Source organism: Maniola jurtina, chromosome 3, assembly GCF_905333055.1.
Source record: "Maniola jurtina chromosome 3, ilManJurt1.1, whole genome shotgun sequence".
Lineage (NCBI taxonomy): Eukaryota > Metazoa > Arthropoda > Insecta > Lepidoptera > Nymphalidae > Maniola > Maniola jurtina.
Window position 1 is genome coordinate 8,613,087 of NC_060031.1, and position 25,711 is coordinate 8,638,797.

At 38.4% G+C, this 25,711-nt stretch overlaps 3 protein-coding genes across 6 annotated transcripts; 1 reads left to right on the forward strand and 2 right to left on the reverse strand.

The window, feature by feature from the left end:
* Positions 1-54: 54 nt before the first annotated feature.
* LOC123881172 (nipped-B protein) lies at positions 55-16,998 on the forward strand. Of its 2 annotated transcripts, XM_045929800.1 has the most exons (27): positions 55-152; positions 509-624; positions 2,134-2,302; positions 2,459-3,069; positions 3,148-3,359; positions 3,479-3,710; positions 4,507-4,668; positions 5,355-5,542; positions 5,858-6,095; positions 6,353-6,597; positions 6,899-7,141; positions 7,304-7,522; positions 8,047-8,229; positions 8,511-9,263; positions 9,539-9,859; positions 9,936-10,074; positions 10,158-10,282; positions 10,787-11,021; positions 11,442-11,596; positions 11,916-12,180; positions 12,330-12,520; positions 12,843-13,036; positions 13,716-13,839; positions 13,922-14,068; positions 14,530-14,723; positions 15,472-15,646; positions 16,024-16,998. In XM_045929800.1, exons 2-27 carry the CDS (start codon positions 558-560, stop codon positions 16,186-16,188), a joined length of 5,952 nt encoding a protein of 1,983 aa, XP_045785756.1. In that variant the 5' UTR covers positions 55-152; positions 509-557; the 3' UTR covers positions 16,189-16,998. The 2 variants fall into 2 exon arrangements, with proteins under 2 accessions (XP_045785756.1, XP_045785755.1); XM_045929799.1 differs by lacking the exons at positions 15,472-15,646; positions 16,024-16,998 and adding an exon at positions 14,749-14,902 and having other exon boundaries at positions 14,530-14,607.
* LOC123881175 lies at positions 16,710-20,481 on the reverse strand. Of its 3 annotated transcripts, none has more exons than XM_045929804.1 (3): positions 20,336-20,481; positions 18,484-18,676; positions 16,710-17,378 (listed from the first exon to the last, which is right to left on the reverse strand). In XM_045929804.1, exons 1-3 carry the CDS (start codon positions 20,464-20,466, stop codon positions 17,211-17,213), a joined length of 492 nt encoding a protein of 163 aa, XP_045785760.1. In that variant the 5' UTR covers positions 20,467-20,481; the 3' UTR covers positions 16,710-17,210. The 3 variants fall into 3 exon arrangements, with proteins under 3 accessions (XP_045785760.1, XP_045785762.1, XP_045785761.1); XM_045929806.1 differs by lacking the exon at positions 20,336-20,481 and adding an exon at positions 20,169-20,329; XM_045929805.1 differs by lacking the exon at positions 20,336-20,481 and adding an exon at positions 20,158-20,329.
* A 1,137-nt stretch (positions 20,482-21,618) lies between these two features.
* Positions 21,619-24,702, reverse strand: LOC123879049 (cylicin-1-like). The gene is made up of 3 exons (XM_045926563.1): positions 24,627-24,702; positions 24,198-24,311; positions 21,619-23,828 (listed from the first exon to the last, which is right to left on the reverse strand). The coding sequence occupies exons 1-3, from the start codon at positions 24,700-24,702 to the stop codon at positions 21,952-21,954; spliced, it is 2,067 nt and encodes a 688-aa protein (XP_045782519.1). The 3' UTR covers positions 21,619-21,951.
* Positions 24,703-25,711: the final 1,009 nt, after the last annotated feature.

Below are 25,711 nucleotides of genomic sequence, written 5' to 3' on the forward strand. Positions count from 1 at the left end.
GTTACTACTGTACAGTGTCAATTTTAATCTATGCCATGTTGTAAAAGTCATCATACTTAAAACAGGCAACACTGATTACAATTCCTTGATTGTCTGAATGTTAGGATTATGTTTGATTTGTCCTGGATATAAATAGTTATCATAATGTTTCAGTGAGTATTTGAAAATATATTAAAAGCGAATATTGATAGTAATCGTCTAAACAACTTTTTCTTCACTGTATTGGGAGTGTCGTACAGATGCGCTGACCTTCGTTTTGATGCACAACGCACAACAAAGCATCAAATTGACGGCTGCCCTATTTTCACAACAATCTTGGATTTATTAATTAACTATTTCGTGAAATGCAATTTTTGTGATAAACTGCACTCTAGCAAATGTGAAACTTTATTGTGCCAAGTGCCGCATATGTGGGAATTAAAATCATAATGGAAACGGCGGCTACGCAAACAACTTCTATTGGTGTATGTTACAGTACCACACCAAAGACTTTCTTTTTGACTTTTAGGACAGCATTATTAAACCTGGAAAAATAAATAATTGAAATTGTAGTCAAGATGAATGAGAGGGATATTCCAAGTGTCCCTATTACAACATTAGCAGGAGTAGCCAGTTTGACTGACTGTGAGTATTTGTACCAGTGACATTGTGGTGGGAGTAAATTACTTTACCGCCGTTCTTGTACTATTAAGTTTAAAGCTATTCCTACACTCTAAACTCATTTCTTATTATAAGTTAATGAATTTAGAATAAATAGGTATATTATTGTTTGAATTTATTTTTAAAGTAAATGTTCTTTATTTAACAAAATTTTAGGCTTTTAATTTTATTTATTATAACATACATACAATTACATTTATTATTTATTTATATAAATTGAATCAGATTATAGGTACGTTGTACTTGTTTCTTTTGAGAACTTTGAGAACTGGTAAAAATTTTGTATTTAGATATTTCTATACTTAAACAATTTTGCTAATAACTAATGGAACAGCTGTATTTCTTCTGCCATTTCTATAAAGAGCAGAACCTTAATGAATATTTACTTATATTCTGTTGGTGAATGAACAACTTCAATAAAGGAGCATTGTTTGACTTTATTAAGTATGTTATAGTGAACACATGAAATTGTTATTGTTTTTTGTCTGGCAACAAATGATTGCTCGCATCAACTAAATAAAATGTTGATTGGATTTCAATTAGTGGATGCGAGTAGTTTAATTTTAAATTTTTGTGTACTAAACTAAAAACTCTCTAAGAGTCTGTACTGAAATTTTATTATCTATACTAATATTATAAATATGAAACTAATAATACTAATAACAACCCATACCAAATGCGAAAAGTGTGTCTGTCTGTCTGCTAGCACACTGTCCATGTGTTTTACTGTTTTTGTAGAAATTTGGCACAGATTTAGCTTGCATCAGAAAAATCAAAGTATGTACAGAATTAAAAAAAAAACTAAATGGATGAACATCTAGTATTTATAGTTTTTGAAATGCATTTGTGTGTAGCTGCTTTGGGCAGTTACATTTTTGGGGCATTTGGACAATGCCCCAAAACTCTAGTTTTGCACTAATTAAATTCAACTTTGCTGATATAATATGAAATAAAGTACAAACAAAAATCTTTTACTAGTGGTAAGAAGTATCTGTTGGAAGTCAGCCCAAGTGTCATACAAATGTGTCCATGGTCCTTTTTTGTAGAATCTGTAGAAATTTTCAAAAAATGGAAATGTAAGTATACCTAATACTTACATTTCCATTTTTTGCTTGTACATATAATTGCTAAAATTAATCTACTTTCTGGCACTTGTCACACATATACTATAACAAACCCAAATATTTATCATATATAAAAGTACCTCATTTACAGAATTACTATCTGATGTCCAAAAGTGTATTAAGGTTTTTAAAAATCCCATGGGGACTCCTTGATTTTCCTTGATAAAAAGTAGCTTTAGTCTTTAAACTATACCTTTATAAAAAAATTATGTCAAACCATCGCTCTGTTGTGATATGATTGAAGGATAAACCAACACACATTTGTATTTAAAATATGGATAATGATAGTATTACATATTTTAATAGATTGGAGATAGCTTTAGTGACTAAATGAACATTCTTTTTACAGTATTACCAGTGCTTCCATTACCAACACCTCTACCATCAACACTGAATAATAAGTCTCAGCTATTTCATCCTCGTGTTGCCGAAGAAGCAGCCATACTGCTTGCAACTCGCGATGATAACTTGGTTTCCTTGTTATTACAGTCGCTTATGCAGACATCTGTGCAACATATGTAAGGTTTTTGAATTCTTAAGTAGTAACTATAGCATAACTTAACAACAACTATTTACTAAAAAAATGTCCAATCGAAGCAGTTTTCATTTACTGAAATGTCTCATTATTGAGCATAATTTTTTGTAATGCTTGAATAATAAATTTTTGGTTCCAGAGATTTAAAGGATGAAAGTATACCAAACGCAGTCAGCCCTGCCCCTCAGCAATCTACACCTGAACTATTGAAGGCAATCTTACATGTAAATCCCAATGTATTTGATCAACAGCAAAGAAACCATTGGGGTAACCATTTACATACATCCAAGTTCAATGGGATGTCACCATCTTCCACATATAATTACACATCGCACAATGCAGTCCATTCAAGTCCCTCACCACACGGACACATCGCAGCACATCATCATCAGCCGGCTTCCATTCCCAATCAGGAACTATTAGCTACCCCATGCCAATCCTCACCTCACGTCAATATGGGGTCACCCCCCTCACAAGCCAGGCCAGGAAACCAAATAAACATTACCGCCCAGAACAATGTTTCTCCTCCCTGGAATAACACTAACCAGTCCAACGTATACACAAGTGCCCTGTCAACTACATCTTGTTCCAATCCTCAGAATGGTGGATTTTATAGTTTAGTTCAAGACAATAGAAACTTTGGAACAAGTATACCTGAGGAAAAAGACCCACTATCTATGTCACCAACAAGTTTGAATGATCAACAAAAACAACATATTATGCAGTCACAAGAAAAAGTTTATGAACAAGGTATGCATTATTATCAAAATACGATATATTCTATGTTTCTTGGAAATAAATTAAAGTTATGTGTAATCATTATTTTAGATGGCAATGTGGTAACCGGTCAATCACCAGCTCAAGCGAGTGTAGCTCCTTCTCCCCTGCGTCAAGAGCCGCAAGTGCCGCAGCCCAGCATGGGCGCTCCGTACGCTCCTCCACCTGTCCTCCAAAACACTAATCAGGAGAAACAAGATCCTAGTAAAAGTACAACAGCTGTGAATAACAGATATCCAGTTGTTAAATTGGGACGCCTTTCTGTAAGTGTAAAAACAGTTTTTATAAATTTATGACATATCGACTGACATTGACATTATCTTCAAGTAGCATTACAGTCATTTGAATTGTTGTATTAATTGTTTTTAACATCTCTAAATAGGAGGGTATTTTGAAAAAACACGAGGCATCAAACGATGATAGGGCAAGGAAGAACAGCACAGCTGAATCTGATTCAGATGACAATCTGCCACTAAAGTCAAAATCAAATAATTCTGTGCCACCTGTAGACAAGGAGAAAGAAGCAATAGATATAGCAAGAGAAAAGAACTGGGAAGCAGTGAAAAGAAAACATGAGGAAGCTAGTAAAAAAGAAGAATCTGAAGCTACTATTGGTAAATATGGTTATTAGCTGATGCCCGTGACTTTGTCAGTGTGGATTTAGATTTTAAAATCCTGTGAGAGCCTATGTCACACTAATCTACTAATCCACTAATAATCCACAATAATAATCTAGAGTCTAATTATATCCATGCAAAACGGCACGCCACTCCGTTGTTCTATTCAATTGCGACGTGATTGAAGGACAAACCAACAAACAACCACACTTTTGCATTTAAGATATGGGTAGTGATTCCAATTTGATGGTCTTCTTGCCTCTTACGTGATATGAGTAGGTACATCTGCGTTGTGACGTTCATTAACATTATGAGAAAAGAAATAGAAAAGGTTTTTATTCAAATGAACTTTGACAAATGCTTTCGACTGCTGCACAAATGACGACTGCCGACATGCCGAATACCGACAAATGCACTTCCTACTGGTAAAAACCGGCGATTCAATTGCAGTAGAATGACTGCTACAATGTCACGATTGCAACAAGAATACCATGAATTCTAGCCACCAATCAAGTGAAGAAGACCATAAATTCAGTCAATCACAACGATTGCGATTGTAATAATGATTGATGCAGTTTTCCCACAATCAAGCAGCTGTATAGCAGTAGCTCCTTGCAAAAATTCAATTTACAATATGATTTATACAAGTAATTGCACTCCTGAACATTGCTGGAGAAAGTCAAATTCACGTTCTTTATCATTTACATAATCTTCAAATGTTTAATAATGTGCTTTTTTCAAGAGCATAGTTTAATAGTTTTTTTTAAATCTAAATTAAAAAAATTAATTTCAGTTCGTCCCAAGTTAAGAAAAGTCGAAAGAAGAATGGTACCAGTATTGGAAATGTTAACAGTTGATGAACTGATGGAGACAAATACGTATCAGCGGTTTAACAAATTAATTGAATCGGTATTTGAAACAATCGACGACGAAATTATAATAACAGATGAAATGGGTAAGTAACTTTTAAACAGATGACTTTTAGAAGTCCAATTTTGGCCAACTAATTAGGGATGAGTAAGATATTTTTCTAGACTAAACTAACTTGTACATGCAAGGGTCATATTGATACATAATATGTTAATTCTACCATGTACAAAACAGACTTGTTTAATAAGGCATTCTTTATGATGATAATACACTAATATTTTTAGCATACAAGTAGTATTTACTATTTAGGAATTTGCTGCTTAATAATGTTTATTCTTCCAAATCTTTAATATCTGGACATCTAATTAGATACCTACATTTGAGAAAACATTCAAAATATTTTCTTTTGGCATAATATTGTATATCAAATCTTTGAAAAGAGCAACCGCCGAGTTTCTTGCTGGTTCTTCTCGGTAGGAAAGGCATTCCGAACCAGTGGTAGATGCTTTTGACGATTCAAAAGAACTTGTAAAAGTCTAATTGAATAAAAATATTTTGAATTTGAATTTGAATTTGGGGATATATTCTGTGTTATTTTGGGTGTTTGAATATTGGACTTTGTTATAAATAATGCTTACCAAACAACTTAGGAAACTTAAACTTTTAATTTAAAATATGTTAACTCATACATTCTCACCTTATAATGTACAGAAACTGGTTGAGTGCTCTATGAACTGTTTCTGTAGAAAATACAAACCTGTTATATTCTAGAAGGGACAGATATTCCCGAAGAAATGTTGTTGCCTCGCTATCAACTCCAGGAGCTATGTTCAGAAGCAGCAAAGTTGAAAAACCTTGGTGCTATGGAAGCCATTCCAGCTGATAAATTAGTTCGATTGCTCAATATATTGGAGAAGAATATAAGGGCAGCCGAAAAAATGTCTCTTGTTGGAGATCCAGTAAGTATTTCAATATGTATTTATCAAATTTATACTCTTTTTTTATCTTTTTTTGCATAATGTTAACTCTATAAATGTTTTTTTTCAAATCTGTTAACAGTATACTATAGCTATAGAGCAATTATTAAGATTAAAAGTTTAACTCACTTCATGTCCACAAAAAATATAAAACTGATATAAGATGCTATACGATCGCAACTACGCCACACATACAACAGCGATGCTGATGGGTACCTGAATTGCCATCGCTATTGGTATATCATTTGTTTGCAGATTATATTTTTGTCAGTAAAACATTAACCATTGTTTTTGTAGGAGGACAGTGAAGAAATGCGGCAGATTTGGATAGAGTCGTCATTGGAACGAGTTATGTGTGCATCAGATGCGTGTCTGACTGCTTTGTATATAATGACCTCCCCTAGTATGCCGAAACGCATATTTTTAGAAGATGTAATAGATAGAATCATTATGTTTATAAAGTTCCAACTTAACAATACCATATACTGTGTATATGATCCAGTGTACAGTATCCAGAGCACTTCAAAAAAGAAAGGTAAGTTGTATTCATGTTTTACTGTAGTATAATTTATGTACTTGGTGATTTTCTTTAAAGTGGAAAAGTGTAACATTTTAAAAGTGCAGTACTTAGTTATACAATCTATCTCCATTCCAAATTTCAACCAAATCCGTCCAGTAGTTTTTGTATGAAAGAGTAACAAACTTACCTCCATCCATACATACAAAATTTCGCGCTTATAATATTAGTAGGAAGTAAGATACTGTCTCGTTCAATGACTGGGCTACTTCCAGTGGACGGTCGCAAGCGGCGCGGCGGAGGCGCGGGGCAGGCCAGCAAGCGCCACGGCAGCTCGACGCGCGCCGTGCGCGAGCTGTACACGCACGCGCACGAGTGCGTCACGCTGCTCGCCGAGCTGTTCGCCGCGCACCACCTCACCGACACCACCGTGCTGCACGCCTCCACCGTGGGTGTGTCGCCTTTCTTCGTGGAGAACATCAGCGAGCTGCAGCTGTCCGCCCTCAAGCTCGTCACCACGGTAAACATACATGTTATTCAATTAATCTTATAAGTGCTAACAGTACAAGAAATTACACACATTGGGCAAATATGGCTAGTGCGTTCTCAAAATTATAATTATTATTTCTTTTTTTGACCAATTATTGCTGTTTTTTGGGATATATTGTAATATATTATATCCTAAAAACACATTTAACAAAGGACACTTGGTTAAATATTTATATGTATAATCGTTCTACGTATCAAATTCTGAGTGAGCAATTTTTTATGTGTTCATTATTTAGTAGTTTATATTAATTAGTGGTGTTTATACTTCACAGATTTTTACAAAATACGAGCAACATCGGCGACTGTTGTTAGAGGATATTTTAGCGTCGATAGCACGAATACCTAGTTCAAAACACAACTTAAGGTCATTTCAACTGAGTTCGAACCAACACATTCAAATGTTAACTGCGCTCGTCCTCCAACTCGTGCAGTGCGTGGTGACGCTACCGGAGACTCTCTGCAAGTCGCAAGACAAGGATAAAGTCAAAGACCACGTTGAACCGGAGAGCAAAAAAGTAAGTTCTACTTTTCTAATATTCACCCTGGTTTACCCTTAAAATAAGGGCTAAAATACTCTTTTGACATGGCAGTTGACACAGAGCAAGACCTTTCTAGAATACACATAATATACTATAACCTATATATAACCTCTTTGCTTTATTTATTTTTTTTTTCAGCATATAGATAAAGATCTGTTAATTATATCTAAGTATGAAGCAGCGATCAGTGTAGGCGGAACATTTCTGACGTCATTCCTCAATAAGTGCAGAAGTCGGTCTGAGGAGGTGGACTTCAGACCTCTGTTTGAGAATTTTGTACATGATCTGTTGACTACAGTAAACAAACCGGAGTGGCCGGCCACTGAATTGCTGCTGAGTTTACTTGGGACAATGCTGGTAAGTTATCCTAATGCTAATGCTTTTTTATCCCGAAAAATCAAAGAGTTCCCATGGGATTCCTAAAGAGCCATCCGCTCAATTGATTTGTATGAAATATGGTACCGAGGTAGCTTGCGTCCATGTTATTGACATAGACAACTTTTTATCCCGGAAAATCAAAGAGTTCCCGCGGGATTTCGAAAAACGTAAGTCGCGGGCATCAGCTAGTAATATTATAAATTTGAAAGTGTGGATGTTTGGATGTTTGTTACTCAATCACGCAAAAACTACTGGATGGATTTGGCTGAAATTTAAAATGGAGATAGATTATTATCTGATTAAGTAATTTTTTAATCTAAGGGGCGGATCGACAAATTGCTTAAAGGCCGGCAACGCATTGGCAGTTCCTCTGGTGCTGCAAATGTTCTTGTGCGGCGGTAGTCACTTAACATCAGGTGGCTTGTCTGCTCGTTTGTTATATATCTTTTTTTACACAATTTTATACAATACAAATGTGTTTCATAAATGCTTGGTTGTTATAGGTAAAATATATGTCTGACAAGTCAATGGAGATGTCTGTGCGCGTGGCGTCCTTGGAGTACTTGGGGCTGGTGGCGTCGCGCCTGCGCAGGGACAGCGTCACCTCGCGCGCCAAGCTCGCCACCATGGACGCCGTGGTGCGCGACATTCGCGCCGAGGAGGAGAAGGACGGCTGCCAGCCGCAGGTAACAATATTCCGCAACATCCATACTTCCTTTGTCTGTTCGTCTGTCTATCTGTCTGCTAACTTTTCACTTCTGATTTTGTTGAAATTGATGCGCGTTCGAATACATACCTATAATTTTTGATATTACAGAAAATCTATAAAAATCACTGTTATTACATAAGTAATTTAAGTTTTTGGTTCTGTTGGCAGTCCCCATTGACTGCCAATTTTTTTATTCTTGTCTGTATAATGTTGTGTTTGGACTATACTATATCATTGCATCCGCGTCGTTTCTTACAGTCCATCACGTGCGGCCTGGACGAGGATGAAGAGAGAACAGAATTCCTTCAAAGAGTTTTACTCGACTACCTGGCTATCAATGGACAGAAGGACCAGGCATGGAACTGCGCGAGGCATTTCTACATCACGCAGTGGTATAGGGATATGGCAGTGCAGCCGAAAAGTTCTTCGCCCACCAAGAGGCCGAAGAATAAGGGTAAGAGGAAACAAAAGGACGAGAGTAGCGAAGAGGAATCCGAAGTCGACGACGATAGCGACAGTGGAATAAAAGAGTCGAAGTCGGACAGAAAACAAGCTTCTAGTGCGATCATGTCGGCCGAAAGATTCAAGACTATAGAGCGGCGGAAACATTTTTTCCTCGAAAAAATTAGACCATTCCGATATAAAGGAGGAACGCAAGTGCAAGTGATGCAATCGTACATAGACTACGGCGGGGCGGAGTTAATCTCGCAATACTTAGCGTCAAAGAGGTCGTTCTCGCAGAGTTTCGATAGGTATCTACGGAAAATCTTAGTTATTCTGTGTGAAAATACGATAGCTATACGAACGAAGGCCATGAAATGCTTGACGATGATCGTGGAGGCGGACCCCGCGGTGCTGGCGCGGCCCGACATGCAGATCGGCGTCAACCGCTCCTTCCTCGACCAGTCCACGGCCGTGCGCGAAGCGGCCGTGGACCTGGTGGGCAAGTTCGTGCTCAGCCGCCCCGACCTTATCGACAAGTACTACGGCATGCTCTCCAACCGGATATTGGTGAGTATTGCTTTATCTCCGAATTTAATACGAAATACAAGTAGGATTGTAGGTATTACCATGAGTTACGAGTCACAGTGTCAATATAATTTTGTACAATAAGTACCAGAAAACTTTTAATTTTTTTATTCACTGTAAAATTGAAGTCTAAAAATGTATAAGTTAAAAAACTTTCTTTACATAACTGTACTTTTACTACCTACTCATTTTCCAGAATCAGTTTTAGACAGTTTTGTTGTAATATTCGTATAGTTCAAGATCTTCTTAATTTTTAGGACACTGGTGTATCAGTGAGGAAAAGAGTGATCAAAATATTGAAAGACATTTGTATAGAGTGCCCAGAGTTCCCAAAAATACCGGAAATTTGTGTAAAAATGATAAGAAGAGTGAACGACGAAGAAGGTATTAGGAAGTTAGTCATGGAGGTTTTTCAAAATATGTGGTTTAGCCCTTGTTCGAATTCTTCGAGACACGGGGCTCTGGACATCACTGCGGCGACGGCCGACCCGCTCACGAGGAAGGTCCTGAACATCACGGACGTCGTCGTGTCCTCGAGGGACATGGGGCTGGAATGGTTTCAGCAACTGCTGATGAGTGTGAGTGCCTTGATCTATTTCACTAACCAATACTCTTTTGTTGGCTAATTAACGAATAAACATGTCTTTTTTCCAGTTGTTTAAACCTAAAGAAGATAAGGAAGATTCCACAAAAATTATTTATCAACCCCCTAAATCTCTATTGGTTGCTTGCCAACAAATCGTTGACTGCCTTATTGAACATTTACTCCAGTTGGAAGAAACCAATACAGATGGTAAACATTTTTTTACAGTAATACATTATGTCGAATATTTTTCTCTTAGTAAAAAAATACCAGTAATATATATTTTTTTTTAGGTACAGGATCATCACAACGTATTTTGGCATGCCTCGCCACATTACATTTGTTTGCAAAAATTAGGCCACAGTTGCTAGTTAATCATGCATTGACACTGCAACCATACCTCAGTTTAAAATGTCAAGTAAGTAACTCAATTTATATTTAACTTTGTTGATTGTCAATTTTCCCAGATATATTGTATACTTTGTAGGGCAAGTTTTAGGGTTCCGTACCCAAAAGATAAAAACAGAGCACGTCACTCTGCTGTCTGTCTTTCTGTCTGTCCGTTCGTTCGTCCGTCCGTCCGCCTGTCCGGGTCATGTCACAGGTCTCTAGCTCATAGATGAAATGAGTTACAAAACTGAAATATTGGTTAAAAATTATTGGTAAAATGTTGACCCGAACCCAAATAGAATTAAAAATACAATGAAATTACTTTTGTATACATGTTAAACCCAGAGACCGAAAACGCTCATTGAGCGAAAAAATAGCTCACAACGCGTTGTGGCAATCGCAGTGGCAATCGCACTATCATGTCATACGACCACAACGCGTTGTGGTAATTAACAAAAGCCACAATGCGTTCTGATGTATTGATGTTTCAAAAGTACCTGTGATGACGTATTTACGTATTTGTACCTGTTAGAATCAATATGAGCAACAAATAATGTCGACGGTGGCGTTGACGCTGGAGCTGGTGGTGCCGCTGATGGAGCACCCCAGCGAGGTGTTCCTGGCGCAGCTGGAGGAGGACGCCGTGAAGCTCATCCTGCAGCGCGGCCAACTCGTCATCGCCGCCTGCATCGCCTGCCTCGCCGCCATCGTCAACAAGCTCACGCACAACTACAAACTCATTAGGGACGTCTTCAACAAGTACCACGGTGAGTGTGTTAGCACTGTTAGCCAATCAGAGGTGATTGCAATCTGACACTTTAGTTCACTGTCAATCAATGTAGTTGTAATTTAATAGTTTTTCTCAGCTTAATTGTTATAAATTGTTATTGTTTCTGAGTTTAATGGATATAGGGTATTTTTATCTCAGAAAATCAAAAAGTTCCCACGGAATAAAAAAAAAAAGATACGTGCGCGGACGAAGTAGCGGGCATCATCTACTAAAAGATATTTACGATCTGCATAAATCATAAAATAGCGCTGGCAAGTCGTTTCAACATTTGTTCGCGGCATTTTCAGGGTCCCATACTCGAACTGATCTTGTCCGATGTTTTAACAATTGCTTTGGTTATCATTACATTTATACAGAATCATTTTAAGGAGTTTGTATATTGATATAATATTTTTAGGCATACTACTGCAATGGAAACACAGTTGGCAGCACAATCCTGATAAAACACGAGCATTGCACACGAGGCCTCATTTTCGGAGATCGCTTTTCATTGTAGGCCTTTTATTAAGATATTTTGATTTCACCGATAGCAAAGTAATTGAAGGATTAGCGGTTAGTATTAAAAATAATATTTACTGTTACTTATTATTAATTTATTTATTGTTAGAGATTTAGAAATAGTATATCAATGGTACTAATTCTTGTAAAACTAAATTGATATATCTAAAAGCAGTGCCATCCTTTTTGCACGCTACTTTGTGAAAAGGATAGCAGTAATGCTGTCCTTTAAGTAACCATTTAATTTATTATATAAATTATTTACTTACTTTTATTTACTCGGTATAATCGTTTTATGAATTAAATGTTAAAATTTTGTTTGTAATAAGTACAAATAGACAAGATAATACACAAGTTTTGCGTTTATTTGCAGAGTGATATAAAAGAGCAAGTGTACATGACGTTAATGTTTTTTGTGGGGTTGGAAGACGAGGATTTTGTGTCGCACACGCTCAAAGCTCTGGGCTCGGTGTGCGTCAGGCATTACGAGTTCATGTTACGGCCAGAGCTCAAAGAGTTTTACCACCAACTGCTCACATCGGAACTGGCGCCCATAGAAATGAAGGCTGACGTCCTTAGGAATATAGAAATGTACTTACAAGAAGAGGAACAAAGAATGATTAGACAAGATAGTGAATGTATGTATTAATGTTATCTTACCCTTCCGGCATCAGTTTTCCTTTCCACTGTTAATATAAGATGTTCAAGTCAAGAGGGAATAGGTTTCTTACGTCGTTTTCCTTCGCCATTAAAGCAAGTGATAATTAATCTCTTATGTTAATTTAAGGGTCAAAGCGATCAAAACACGAAAACTTAAAGGAGATGGGTGACGTTTCTTCGGGAATGGCATCTACAGTGATTCAGTTGTACCTGAAAGAGATCCTGGGCTCCTTCCTTCACCACAGCACGGTCGTGCGCTCGAGCGCGATGAAAGTGGTGCAGCTTGTATTGGCCCAAGGTCTCGTCCATCCTGTACAGGTTAGTTTCACATCTTCCCACATGAGTCATCATCAGTCATCCTTCTCGGTAGAAAGGACTTTTCACATGACGATTCAAAAACACTCGTAAAAGTTTATGTATATCGTCAAAACACAGGCTTAGTATGCGAGCTTCCCGTGAAATACTGGTTAGCGACATCACAAGAATTTGACATGATTTTTCACTTTGATCGATTGAAATGGTTATTATATATTTTAAGACTAACAAAGGACATGGATTTTACGTATTTTGGAAGACCCTCTATTTGATAATCACTGAGATATTTTTTTTGACTTAGGCAATGTATGTGTAATTTTTACAGATTGTTCCATATTTAATAAGTATGAGCACTGACACAGAAGTGTCGGTGTCGCACACGGCCGACAAACATCTCCAAGAAATAGATAAGAAATATCCAGGGTTCATTCATATGAAAGCGCAACTCGGAATTAAGCTGTCCTACCAGTTGCAGAAGATTTTACAAAGTAGTAAAAAGGGACTTATCAGAGGGTTTCGGTAAGTTGCCACATTTAAATCTCGTTGGTTTGTTACAACGCGAACAGACGACGACTCATTTGTTTTTATTATTTGTATCAAAAAATTACATTACCCAATATTTAAAATTAAAATAAAATACAAATCCACTCAAAACATAATGTACAAGACACCCTTAAACTTTTAAACTTTAAGGGCGTCTGGCAGGGGTTTGATTTCTAGTACTATTTCTAAGAAAATATTAGTAAAAAAAATAGACCTTACACTTTGATGTAAGATTTTTTACACCTTTATTACGTGTTATCTCCCAAAGCCTCCATGGTCCAAACTTCATAGTCGCCGATCGTTCCTCCCCGTGTTGGGGACAATACGCAGAGAAACTTTCAACTTATACAAAATGACGAAGGTCATTTATTTATTTTTACTTATAAAATGAATATCTTTTTTCTGCGACTTCGCCCGTAAAATTTAAAGCCTACTGTATTACTTGGCCATATCATTGAATAATCGTGCGTTTAGTAGCCTTATCTATTAATTGTTTGGGTCAAGCCATATCATGGTATGGTCCACAAACAGTGTAATATTACATGAAATGGTAGACTACAATATTATAATAATTATAATCAATTCTAAGATCTGGCCACAAGATCGATAAACTGAAGCATACCATTTGTTAAATTTATTTCACAACCTTTTCTAGGAAAAAGGACCAAGATGACTTGCCAACTGCCCTCAACGGTTTTTTATATTCTTTGCTACGTAATACAAGGCCGCAGAGGCGGGCTTTAGTTTTATCATTACTGAAGCAATTTGATGATGTCTCTGTAAGTTTTTACTCCTTTTTTTTCTCCAATATAATAATTCATAGAGTTGCATATCATTGCTCATTATTCGTTTTGTACACAGACCGCCCCGCTGGATCAAATGTTGTACCTGGCTGATAATTTAAGTTATTTTCCATATCAAGTTCAAGATGAACCCCTTTTTATAATTCACCATATTGATATTATAATTTCAACGTCGGGATCAAATTTACTGCAGCTTTTTCGTGAGGTGAGTGAACAATCGTTTAATACTTTGCCAACTATGTACTAATGAAATACGTGCAACTTTGGTGACATCAAAGTATTCAATATGAAATTACAGAATGAGATGAGTGGAGATGTTAGTAAAACCTTTTTTTGCCGATGAATGATCAATAATATGACTAAATTTATTACTTTTAACATACCAGTGGTACGCCTACTAGACTTTGACACATTTAAAATCCAAGAAATAAATGAAGTACTTGTTCATGTAAAAATGTTGGGAAAACGCGGTGTCGACCGCCACTAGTTAAGGTTCCATAAAATGATAAAACTACCTATCCTTACATTAATCCCTAACAATAAATTGATAATAATTAATTTATAGCTACATTTCTGTAGCCCTTACGCCCGGATTAGCCCCTTTTTGTTTGACACGTACTATATGGTATGACAAGTACTCAACAAGGAATACGATTGTGTGAACAGGGTCTAATAAAAACGGGAAACGAAGAGAAGGAGCCTCTAGACGAGGAAGAGGACGAGGAGGAGGCGGACGCGCTGGAGGCGCGCCTGCCGCCGCACACGCGCCCGCTGCGCGACGCCATGCGCCAGGCGCGCGGCTGTCTGCTGCTGCTCGTGCTCAAGCAGCACCTCAAGCAGCTCTACGGCTTCACTGACGCGTGAGTATCGCTCGACGAGGAGGAGGCGCGCCTGCCGCCGCACACGCGCCCGCTGCGCGACGCCATGCGCCAGGCGCGCGGCTGTCTGCTGCTGCTCGTGCTCAAGCAGCACCTCAAGCAGCTCTACGGCTTCACTGACGCGTGAGTATCGCTCGACGAGGAGGAGGCGCGCCTGCCGCCGCACACGCGCCCGCTGCGCGACGCCATGCGCCAGGCGCGCGGCTGTCTGCTGCTGCTCGAGCTCAAGCAGCACCTCAAGCAGCTCTACGGCTTCACTGACGCGTGAGTATCGCTCGACGAGGAGGAGGCGCGCCTGCCGCCGCACACGCGCCCGCTGCGCGACGCCATGCGCCAGGCGCGCGGCTGTCTGCTGCTGCTCGTGCTCAAGCAGCACCTCAAGCAGCTCTACGGCTTCACTGACGCGTGAGTATCGCTCGACGAGGAGGAGGCGCGCCTACCTCCGCACACGCCAGGCGTGCAATGCATACAAATACGACATTTGCACTCTTCCCTGAGTGTTTGATAGCCGATTTGGAAAAGCCCTGACGCGCTTTGGAATAGCTCTTCCTGAATCAATCGACTATTAGATTTTTTATTTTAGGTTCTATAGCTTATAATGGAAAAACGGAATTCTTATCCACTTTGGTGTTTGTTATCTTAACTCAGAAGTCAAGGACCCTTTTTCTCCCTTTCTTTCCTGATTATAACTAAATAGTAGGAAATAAACAGTTCTTTTTAAAAATTGCAGAAAAATAAATCAGTATTCACCGTCGGAGAGCGTCAAGGTGTACGAGAAAGCCGTGTCGCGGCGACACGCGCCCATCTTCGAGCCCAAAGCGACCATCGCGCAGCTGCAGCACGCCGACGACGACGAGGAGCTCGACGAGCGCGGCCGTCGGCGACTCGTCGAAGATTACCTCGAGGTAACTGTCGTAAACCGCGGTGATAGCCTAGTAATAACACGTCGTCGGGCCGCATTCGGGGGATCCGAGGCCTGATCTCATGCACTCACCTCTAATTGTGTGCGTTTTTTTTTTTCAATTAAATATTGCTTTAACGGTGAAGGAAAACATCGTGAGAAAAACCTGCATGCTTAAAAGCCTTCCATAATGTTCTCAAACATGTGTGAAGTTTGGCAATCCGCACTGGGCCAGCGTAGTAGCCTATGGTTAAACCCTTCTCATGCTGAGAGGAGACCCTTGTTTCAGTAATGGGTGGATGATGATGATCAATTGTCGTGATTGCCTTATTTTTTTGTTAATCCAGTGTACCTATTACAAGCAATATCATTTTATTACAGTTCAAACAATTGATGTTAAAATTCGACCCCGAAGAGGAGGAGGACGAAGAGACCCCGGGCGCCGGGACGAGCGCGGGCGCGGCGGCGGCGGCGGGCGCGGCGCCGAGTGCGGGGGCGGGAGCGGGCGCGGGCGCAGGTGCGGGCGCGGCCGCGGGCGCCACCTAGCCGCCGCCGCGCGCCGCGCCCGCCGCCCGCGCGCGCGATGGACTATAATGTGTCAGTGTGACGTGCAGCGACCGCTCGCCCGCGCCCGACCTCTCCGCCCGGCGCGTACCGTTCCGTTTGAGGAAGATCATTTTATTTTATACGTCGATTTAATTTATTATTCTCGGCTCCGGCCCGCGATTGGCGTCCCGGAGACTACCGTCGATCTTTGATTCTTATTTGAGAAACTCGATTTTGTTTTATATAAAAACTCTTGTGTAGATAATTTTTATGACGAATATAAAGTATATGTATCAATACCGACTTGAATCTTTCAAAAGCGTTCTTTCCGGATAGGGCTCCGGAGTTACCCGCGTTCGGGATCGCCGAAGTGACGAGTCGTAGTAGGTCAATTGTTTTGTGCGAATCTGTCACGATTGCGAGATATAAAGTGCATAATTTTTATACGTATTGGCGTCTTTGTAATATAGAATAAAAGATATATGTTGATATGGAGGGTACTGCAATAAAACTGCATTTCAAATAATAATAATAAGAAGATAGATTTATATTTTCTTTTATATTTCTACCCCACGCATATTCGTTCATTACAAATATCGGAGCAGAAAAGAAACTCAAATGCGGAGAAACCCCCTGTATTTTAAAAATACGTTCTTTAATTAATGTTTGTTTATTCCAATGTTCTAAATATTTTTTTAAATAAACACTAGGTATAATTTATTTATTTCAAAATTGTTTACAAATAATACAAATCCACCATAAGACTAGGAAAATAGTTAAGTGATTAAACAATTTTGTTATTAAAATCTAGTACATGTTGATTTATTTCAAAAAAATATTATTAATAATAATTAATATAATCTTGCCTTCAAACTGAAGCGTGATGCCGCTTACAACGCACTTCAGTTTGAAGGCTTCCTTATCGCGGACATGCTAAACACCCACTCGCGAATATTTCATCTAACCATAAAGGGCAATTTTAATTAGTTAAACGTACAAAAATTACATAGTTATTTTTTTTGTTAGGTAAATTTAGATTGCCTTTCCTCTGATATTGCGAATTTATTGCATAGGAAGAATATCAGAGTTTCAGAACTGGGCTTGACTTTTCCTTCTGCAATCAGTCTTTTCAAGTTGCGTATGCGCTGTTTGTGTGGATACTCCCTAGATCTCGACCTTGCTGCATTTTTCTGAAAATAAAATGATATTCGATAACGTAATATCATGCACATTGAAACAAGGAATAAATAGTCTAGTCAGTAGTCAGATTATATTAAAAACTAGATGACGCCCGTGACTTCGTTCGCGTGGACTTAGTTTTTAAAAATCCCGTGGGAACTCATTGATTTTCCGGGATAAAAAATTGTCTATGCCAATTTCCGGGATGCAAGAAAATTGGTACCTCTGTACCAATTTTCATCAAAATCGGTTAAACTGTTGGGCCGTGAAAAGGTATCAGACAGGCAGACAGACCACTTTCGCATTTATAATATTAAGTATGGTGATCTTATACATAAAATTAATCTTCATATTCTATGCGTTCGAACATCGTACATTAGATTGAGATGAGACTGTACAGATGTTGTTGGCACTTGCAGTGCCACTGACTCTTCAATGTGGAGCGCAAGTCGATGCATTGCAACGCATGCCGGGCATGATGGGGTGCTGGCCGAAGCACAAAAGCACTGCTTACCCCGCCAGTAAATAGGGTCACCTACTTAACGCCTACCCTGACTTTAACTGCCTCGTTGGTCTAGACTAGTCGTTAGCATGTTGGATTTGAGTGACGAAATCCTGGGTTTGATTACTGGGTGGAGCAAAAAAATATCGAGATATTGGGGTTTTCTGTAAAGGAATTCTCAGCACTGGCTCGGAGTTGGTCAGTCCTATTGGCCGACAATGCATTGGCGGTTTCTCTGGCGCTGCAAACGTTCGTGGGTGGCAGTAATCACTTAATATCAGGTGACCCGCCTGCTAATTTGCTCGCTATTTTGGCCGGGCATTGGCTAGTTTAAAATATACAACTGTCTGTGTATTCTAAACTTTTGAAATATAAAACCAGTAGATACCTATTAGGTATCTGTCAATGAAGACTTCCTATACCTAGTGCGCGCAAAACAAGTAGTCCAATCTTGAACTCGAGATATATGACTGCATTGTACAAAAACAGTTTTGAGACGCGCTTTTGCGCAGGTCAAAGACTAAAGAGTAAATAATATATTCTTTAGTCTTTGACCTGCGCAAACCGCCATGTTGCAACATTAGATTGGACTGCCTGTCTTGCGATCGCTGTACCTGTTCTTCATCTGAATTATCGGCTGTGGGCGGTTCGGCGCCAGAGTTGTCCCACATGACAGGATGCCACACACGACGGACAGGCTTGTCCTGGGGCGGCGCCGGCTGTGGTGGCTTCAGCGGCAGAGAGCGTACATCTACGTATTCCTCTTCTTCGAACATCTGTTCTGATTCTTTGCTCATTTCTGTTCGACTAAAGGCATACCTCTATATTTTATAACATCGACTTTTTAGGGTTCCGTACCCAAATAGTAAAAACGGTGCCCTATTAATGTCACTCTGCTGTGTCTGTCTGTCTGTCTGTCCGTCCGCGTGTCACAGGTCTCTGGTAGACGGATTAAGTTACAAACCTGAAATTTTGGTATTTGGAAACGTTGACAAAAAACCGAATATTAAATTAGAAATTCAATTAAATTAGTTTTAATGGAGGCTCCCAAGTACCATGCCTACATGAAAAAGGAGCCCGAAAAAAATTCTTACCCTAGATTATAAATACTAATATTAGAAAATAAGGAAATAGGGGGCCGTCCAAGTTGTCAGTTTAAGACCATTTTAGACCCGGGACTATCACCAAAACTAAACTAACTAGTTAGAAATATGAAATTCCGATATATTATGTTAGTACCTACCATGTATACTGTATTTAAACAACAAATACTGAAAACGACGACTTATAAAATATTTTGTAATCTGTGACCAAAACAAAAGTACGGAACCCCTGAGGAGCGAGTAAGTCGCACTTTGCCGGTTTTTTCACATTGAAAAAATGCATAGGTATATTTAAGTTCCAAGCAACAGTTGAAGCTTTATCAAAGCCGGCGTTTTGCTTTAGCTACAAAAATAAACACCACAATGCTCCGTATGAAACAACTACGCAATACAATTTTTTTATTGAATCTCTTGGCACTGTGACAAGATATAAAATATGGAGGTCGAGAAATCTGGTGAACTAACGGTTGAAGAACATATCTAGATTTTTTTTAGTGTTCCGTACGTATTAGGTAGGATTTGCGTCACAGGCGTTTTATTGAGCTAAAGTTTTACAAAACTCGAACACTGTCTTGGCTTTTTTTTATATCATTTTGGTTTTCGTCAATAGTGTAGTTAATAAGTTACTGAACTTTAGTTTATTGCTACTTACATCGGCTATAAGTATAATACTTACGTAGTCGATTTACTTACTTACAAAATCAAATTTCGAAAACGTTGTTGTATCCCTTAGCCCTTGCCTATCTACCTACTCTGCACGCGTTAAAATAGGTACTTATCAATTTTACATATGTACCTATATTATAAAAAGTAACTATGTAGAAATTGTCGTAGTAATCAAATAGATAAATAGTTATTCCTAGTCGTACATTTACTGAATAGTATTTTTATTAATTTATAATAAAATAATATCGTTTCTTTTTCTATTTCGATAAATATATTTTTATTTGTATTCAACTAGCTGATGCCCGCGACTTAGGTTTTTAAAAATCCACTAAGAACTCCGATTTTCCGGGATAAATTTTAATAAAAAAATAAGTAAAAGATTTTCAAACTTCAGATCCGAAAAGTATTTGTATCTGCGAATAGAAGTTTGTTAAAACATACAAAAATAAAATTAAATTCTCCTATTTAGTTACTTAAGTAGGTACGAGAAATAAAATTGATAAAATAAGTCTTACTTACAAATAAAATACAATGGAACACAAGTACTTTTCGTTTTACGTCTCTAAACTGCACTGCGGTAGCGGGTTTATTATGAAAACGTTTTATTATTAGGACGTATAACCAATCAAACAGTTTTATTTATAAATCGCAGAACAGTGAACTGGAGCATGGGAAGAATGAAACTGAAATTAATTACTTTCTCTCGTTTCTCGGCGACTCCGATTTGCCAGCGGCCACTCCTTTGTGACGTACCTGGCTTGGACAATTACCAGTAAAAATAAGAACATCACAACAGTATTGACATCTAGCACGCTGACCGAATTTCATGCCAACAATTTAAATCAGTGACGTTGACCTGTTTTGCTTAATACTATCTAGCTATAGTATACCCATAACCTAGAGATACCTACTTCATACAGTCGGTTAACGAGAGACGTTCAGACATATATATACTACGGGGTGGCAGGGGCGAGACGTGGGAGGAATAGAGAATCAATCGTTATGATATGTATCTAGCTACTCGTAATTATCTCAGCGTCCGCAAAATTCAAAGGCGTCGTCTAGTCTCACTATTTTATATACCTATTGATACCGGAGTTTTAATAATGTACTAAGCAAGGAATCCACCCTACAGTGGTTAACGAATTTTCTTTTAAATACTAGCTGACGCCCGCGTGGATTTAGGTTTTTCAAAATCTCAAATAGAAAAGTTTTTTCAAATAGAAAATCTTTGATTTCCGGGATAAAAAGTAGCCTATGTGTTAATCCAGGATATAATCTATCTTCATTCCGAATTTCAGCCAAATCTGTTCAGTACTTTTTACATAAAAGAGTAACAAACATACACAAACTTTCGCCTTTTAGTGTGATCCTTAAGATCGTTGATAGCTTAGGTATTGGTGATGTCGGCCTCTTAGTCGGGGCATCCGGAGTTCAAACTCGGACACGCACCTCTAACTTTTAGGAGTTATTTGCGTTTTAAGCAATTAAATATCACTTGCTTTAATGGTAAAGGAAAATATCGTGAGGAAACCTGCATGTCTGAGAGTTCTCCATAATGTTCTCAAAAGTCTGCAAATCCGCACTTGGCCAGCGTGGTAGACTATGGTCAAACCCTTCTCATTCTGAGAGGAGACCCGTGCTCAGTAGTGAGTCGGTGATGGGTTAATCATGATGATCCTTACGAGGAATAAAATGGTGATAGGTGGTGTTGGTTAAGACATAGCCTTTTGGCAGGGCGGAACGGCAGACTTCACACACCTTTATGAACATTGTGGAGAAGTGAGAACTCTCAGGCATGTAGGTTTCCCTACGATGTTTTAGAGATATGCAATTGCTTAAAATGCACAAGTTCGAAAAGCGATGCTTTTCCGATCGGATCCCGTCGAGTAGGAAGGAACTTTAATTTCTGCAATGATACGATCCTATAAATCAAGAATGATCTCAAAGATACTCAAGAAAATTTACAGATTATTTTATAAAAGTTTTTATTTCATTAAAATATTTAAAACTAGTTAACAATAAATTGCTTTAGTTGAGCATTTATATCAAAAACAACGATTCCTTACTATAGGTAATACATTGGAGTACCTAACTATTAAAAATATCGAGAAAAGTTTCACAAAACAGCTATCGTTACAACACTTGTTAGTTAGGTACCTATCTTACGTTAACTTATCTAGATAGCCTCTTTGATCTGTGAAATCAAGTTGATTATGCAATGAGCGTCTCACTTTGTTCAGGCTTCATTGGAAATCTGTACAACTGCCACGCTCTATTTATGCTTGATGTTGACTAACGACGTTGCCCAACCTACGCTCCCGCAACTACTTCGTCGAACGAAGCTTCGTGCTCTGATCTCGATAGCATAAATTCAGGGAGTGAAACACCCAAAGCTGCGCTGTATCGCGGCAGTGTTTCTGCCCAAAAGGCGCCTTTTGAGTCCACGCCTGCGAATTCTTCAGGTGGTGCTATATTTGAGACATCGACAGGATTACCCTCATACTCCTGAGATTTAGACCCTTCGCTTCTCTTAACTTTTTGCGCAGTTTTCGCTACTGGGTTAGCAGTAGCCTCAATTATGGTTGTCTGTGGCGCCTTTTTGCGCTTCAACTTTTTGCTATAATTTGTAGATGCTGCAAATGCCGCCGATTTCTGCGCTGGCGGGGAATTTGTGGTTACAGTTTGACTTTCAGCTCCTTCATTTGCGCCGTTTAGTGTTGCCGGTTTGGACGTAAATTCTTTGTGTTCCTGATATGCTAAATGGCTTTGTTTGGGTGCTGACTCGGATACAAACATACATTCTTCATTTTTCAAACCATTTTTATCAATACATTGATAACAAGTCATTCCATTCTTCGCAACCTTATTACATGCTGATCTGTCTTTCTTTTTAAATTCGGCCAATACGTTTTCCACGTCTTTTTTTGGTTCATTGTCGGTATAAAAGCCAGGTAAGGCCGCTTTATAATTATATGGTTTCGGTGTGACTTCTTCGGAACTCTCTTCACTACTCGCTGCGCGAAGAGCTTCGCTTTTTTTAGGTTGGGAAGAGTGGGTATAATAGGACTTGTATTTGTCATTGGGGCTGTCGGAGTTATCAGCCTGTTTATAGTTGCTGTAAGGTTTCTGATCTTCAGCAGAGTATTTCTGGGGAGCGCCATACTTATATTTATCACTGGTGCTGCCGGAGTCGTCTCCCTGTTTATAGCTGCTGTAAGGTTTATCATTTTCAGCACTAGTGAATTTTTGGGAAGCATTGTCGTCCTTCTTTGAATGGTGTTTTTCAGACTTTTTTGGAGAGTCAGACTTTTGTTCGGGCTCATCGGCGTCGTCGTTACTATCATATTTTCTTTCTTTCGAATATGCATATTTATTATTCTTTGGTTCTGCAACATAGGAACAGGATTCATAGTTTCCTCCAGTTTTAGGATCTTTACATGTCATACACGACATACCATCCTTTTTCACTTCATGACAATTTCCTGGATTTTGCTTAATTTCAGCAGCTTGTTTCTCCGATAATTCCTTTATCCTTTCATACTCTTTGTGATCGTATCCTGAATCATAGCTGTACGGATATTCGTATTCATCTTTAGAACCTTTTTTCTTTTTATATGGACTGCTATAGGGGCCTTCATCGAAAGCTTTTGGTCTGGATATGTATTCTGCTTTATAATTGTAAGGATCATCCTCTTCATCGTCTTCAGCTTTTTTCAAGTTTTCCCTGCTTCTTCCCCCAGTATAACGCCGAAAACGAGCCGACCCTGCAATATAAGGATTTTGCCTGTAATTTTGTTCACCTTCGATGTTTTCAGTTAAATCTTCTTTGCGATAATCTAAAGGATGCTTTACTTCAACATTAATATAAGGTTGAAAGTAAACAGCATCTGTAGGATTTTTTTTCAATGGTGCTAAATTATCTTTCTCTTCATTTTCTTCTGCCTTGTAAACTTTGTAATTGGGGTCATGTATGGTTCTTATATCATATCTCAAAGGACTACGTTGCTGCGTATTAGGTGCAATATCAAGGTTCGCTTGCTGCGGTGGCTGGTGTGCTACTAGCTTAGCCGGCCTGCCATATGGAAAAAAGCTTTGACTCGCAATGGGATTAGAACCAAAGTTATTTGAACTACTGACAACTGTATCGAATAACTGTGGATATTGATTTGAAGCCAACGATGCTACGCCTGTAAGCACATGAAGCAGTTATTAACAACTTACCGTGAAAACATAACCGTGAGTTTGCACTGACGAAACATTCAGGTACTACATAAAAACATGTTGAAAACTCTGTTTTCTGTTAATGTATCGAAATGCGGTTCCATTGTGATTTGTGATGTATTGGTGTCAAACAAGTTGTTTGATTTTTTATAATTTTTGAAAGAATTTATCCGATTTTCTACAGATCAAATGTAGAAACTGTAGTAAATTCAATAAAACTAGTAAAGATGCGATAATCACATACGATATTCTCTCAAACATTCACATGTTTAATGTTTTTTGGTGCAAACTCACGGTAAAAGCGTGCGCATTAAATACTATTAAAAATTGCTTACCCGAATCTTGATCATCAAAATAGGAATTGAATCCCAAAGACTTAAAGTATGCATCATGTTCTTCATCACTGGAAAATGCACTCCCGCACACAATCCATACTACGAACTGAAAAGTTAACAATTACTTTAGTAGGTATTATATAGAAGCGAACTTTATTTACCGTTTCTTATAATTTTAATATTCATACCAGGAAACCTAATCTAATCATTTTGAATGGGGTGCGAACCCAAAAAGTTCTCGTTAAGGGTTTATTGCTCTTGCGCTTTGTTGAGTTGTACTTCTGCTTTGCGTTAAAATGAAAGTAAAGTCAAGTTGTGACAATGACAAGGTTTTATAGGCGTCAATATTGCGAAGGTGAAAGACCGTGCAACAGAGTACGCGGCGCCACTCAAGCGTGTCTTGTCGTACGATGCCCGCTAAGCGCTTACCCCATCCCGTCAAACCGTCAACATAAGGTCTATCTATTATGTATCCCGTATCTTTCTTTATAGTCGTATTCCTCATTCCTGAGGGTCGTGACTGCTTTCCATTAATGATATAATTGCAGTTCTCTTGGCATAATAACGCGGTGGGTTCCCAGATCCTTCCACATACAACTCGATTAGAGAACGAGATTTCAAATCTTTACCGTTATTATCAGATTATGAGATGATAATAACCGGGACCGATGTATGATTGAACGTGGTTGGAAACGCAGAAAACGAAAACGCTAAATCTGGACTCCAAAATCAGCCACCCATCCACTTAAAGATCAACGTTCTTAACAATCGCAATCCATTATCCCTTCCATATAGAACACTGAAATAGTGAGACGCCTATTATCGCTATACAGCATATAAGATTAGATGAGCTTTCATGAAATCATTACAAACTTACAAAATTGTTAACAGCTCCGTAAGTACCTACCAATAACATACTTAGTGGAAGATAGCAACAATCAGTATTGGGTGGAAACTGAAAATAGTGACGATAACAATAGATAGATAACGGTCTAGCTTCCTAATTGATGCAGAAACTGCTGGGCTGTCTCGCCGCTACTCCGGAATGAATAGAAATAGCGTATTTCCACAAAATGTAAGTTAATTGTTGTATTACTACTCAGTACTCTGCGCTTAGAAATTGTAGAGCCTACATAAGAAAATATATATCATTAATTACTTACCATAACATGTTAAAATACATGTAAGTATGCCATCACTTATCACAATACTCGTAGATGTACCCAGTATAGTTCCTAAAACTTCTAGTAATCCTAACTTACATATTATTTCAGGAGGTAGGTAGGTACCTAATTTTATAACATAATTAATTCGTGGGCGCTTCAGGGTTAGAAAATTTAAAATCTACACTTATTAAAAACAAAATGGAGTTAGCCTACCTACCTGTTATAAGATGATTTCACTAATTAATTCTATTAAGTGTTTGTTACATTAAACTTAACCAACCGCGGTCACGGATTATTTTAATTTTTTGTTTGCAATGCAATAAACCTTTTGCGAAAATACTATAAAGT

What these genes read in the sequence shown, in the direction of transcription:
- LOC123881175 (XM_045929804.1), bottom strand. Translation starts at nt 20,466, where the DNA reads ATGAAATTCGGTCAGCGTGCTAGATGTCAATACTGTTGTGATGTTCTT. An exon ending in TCGCCGAGAAACGAGAGAAA is followed by an intron (nt 18,677 to 20,335) that starts GTAATTAATTTC and finishes GTATGCCTTTAG; the next exon opens with TCGAACAGAAATGAGCAAAG. An exon ending in ATAATTCAGATGAAGAACAG is followed by an intron (nt 17,379 to 18,483) that starts GTACAGCGATCG and finishes TTTTATTTTCAG; the next exon opens with AAAAATGCAGCAAGGTCGAG.
- LOC123879049 (XM_045926563.1), bottom strand. Translation starts at nt 24,702, where the DNA reads ATGAGGAATACGACTATAAAGAAAGATACGGGATACATAATAGATAGA. An exon ending in TGACGGTTTGACGGGATGGG is followed by an intron (nt 24,312 to 24,626) that starts GTAAGCGCTTAG and finishes AGTAATTGTTAA; the next exon opens with CTTTTCAGTTCGTAGTATGG. An exon ending in TTTTGATGATCAAGATTCGG is followed by an intron (nt 23,829 to 24,197) that starts GTAAGCAATTTT and finishes ATGTGCTTACAG; the next exon opens with GCGTAGCATCGTTGGCTTCA.
- LOC123881172 (XM_045929800.1), top strand. Translation starts at nt 558, where the DNA reads ATGAATGAGAGGGATATTCCAAGTGTCCCTATTACAACATTAGCAGGA. An exon ending in TATAATAACAGATGAAATGG is followed by an intron (nt 4,669 to 5,354) that starts GTAAGTAACTTT and finishes GTTATATTCTAG; the next exon opens with AAGGGACAGATATTCCCGAA. An exon ending in TGCTCTCCAACCGGATATTG is followed by an intron (nt 9,264 to 9,538) that starts GTGAGTATTGCT and finishes CTTAATTTTTAG; the next exon opens with GACACTGGTGTATCAGTGAG.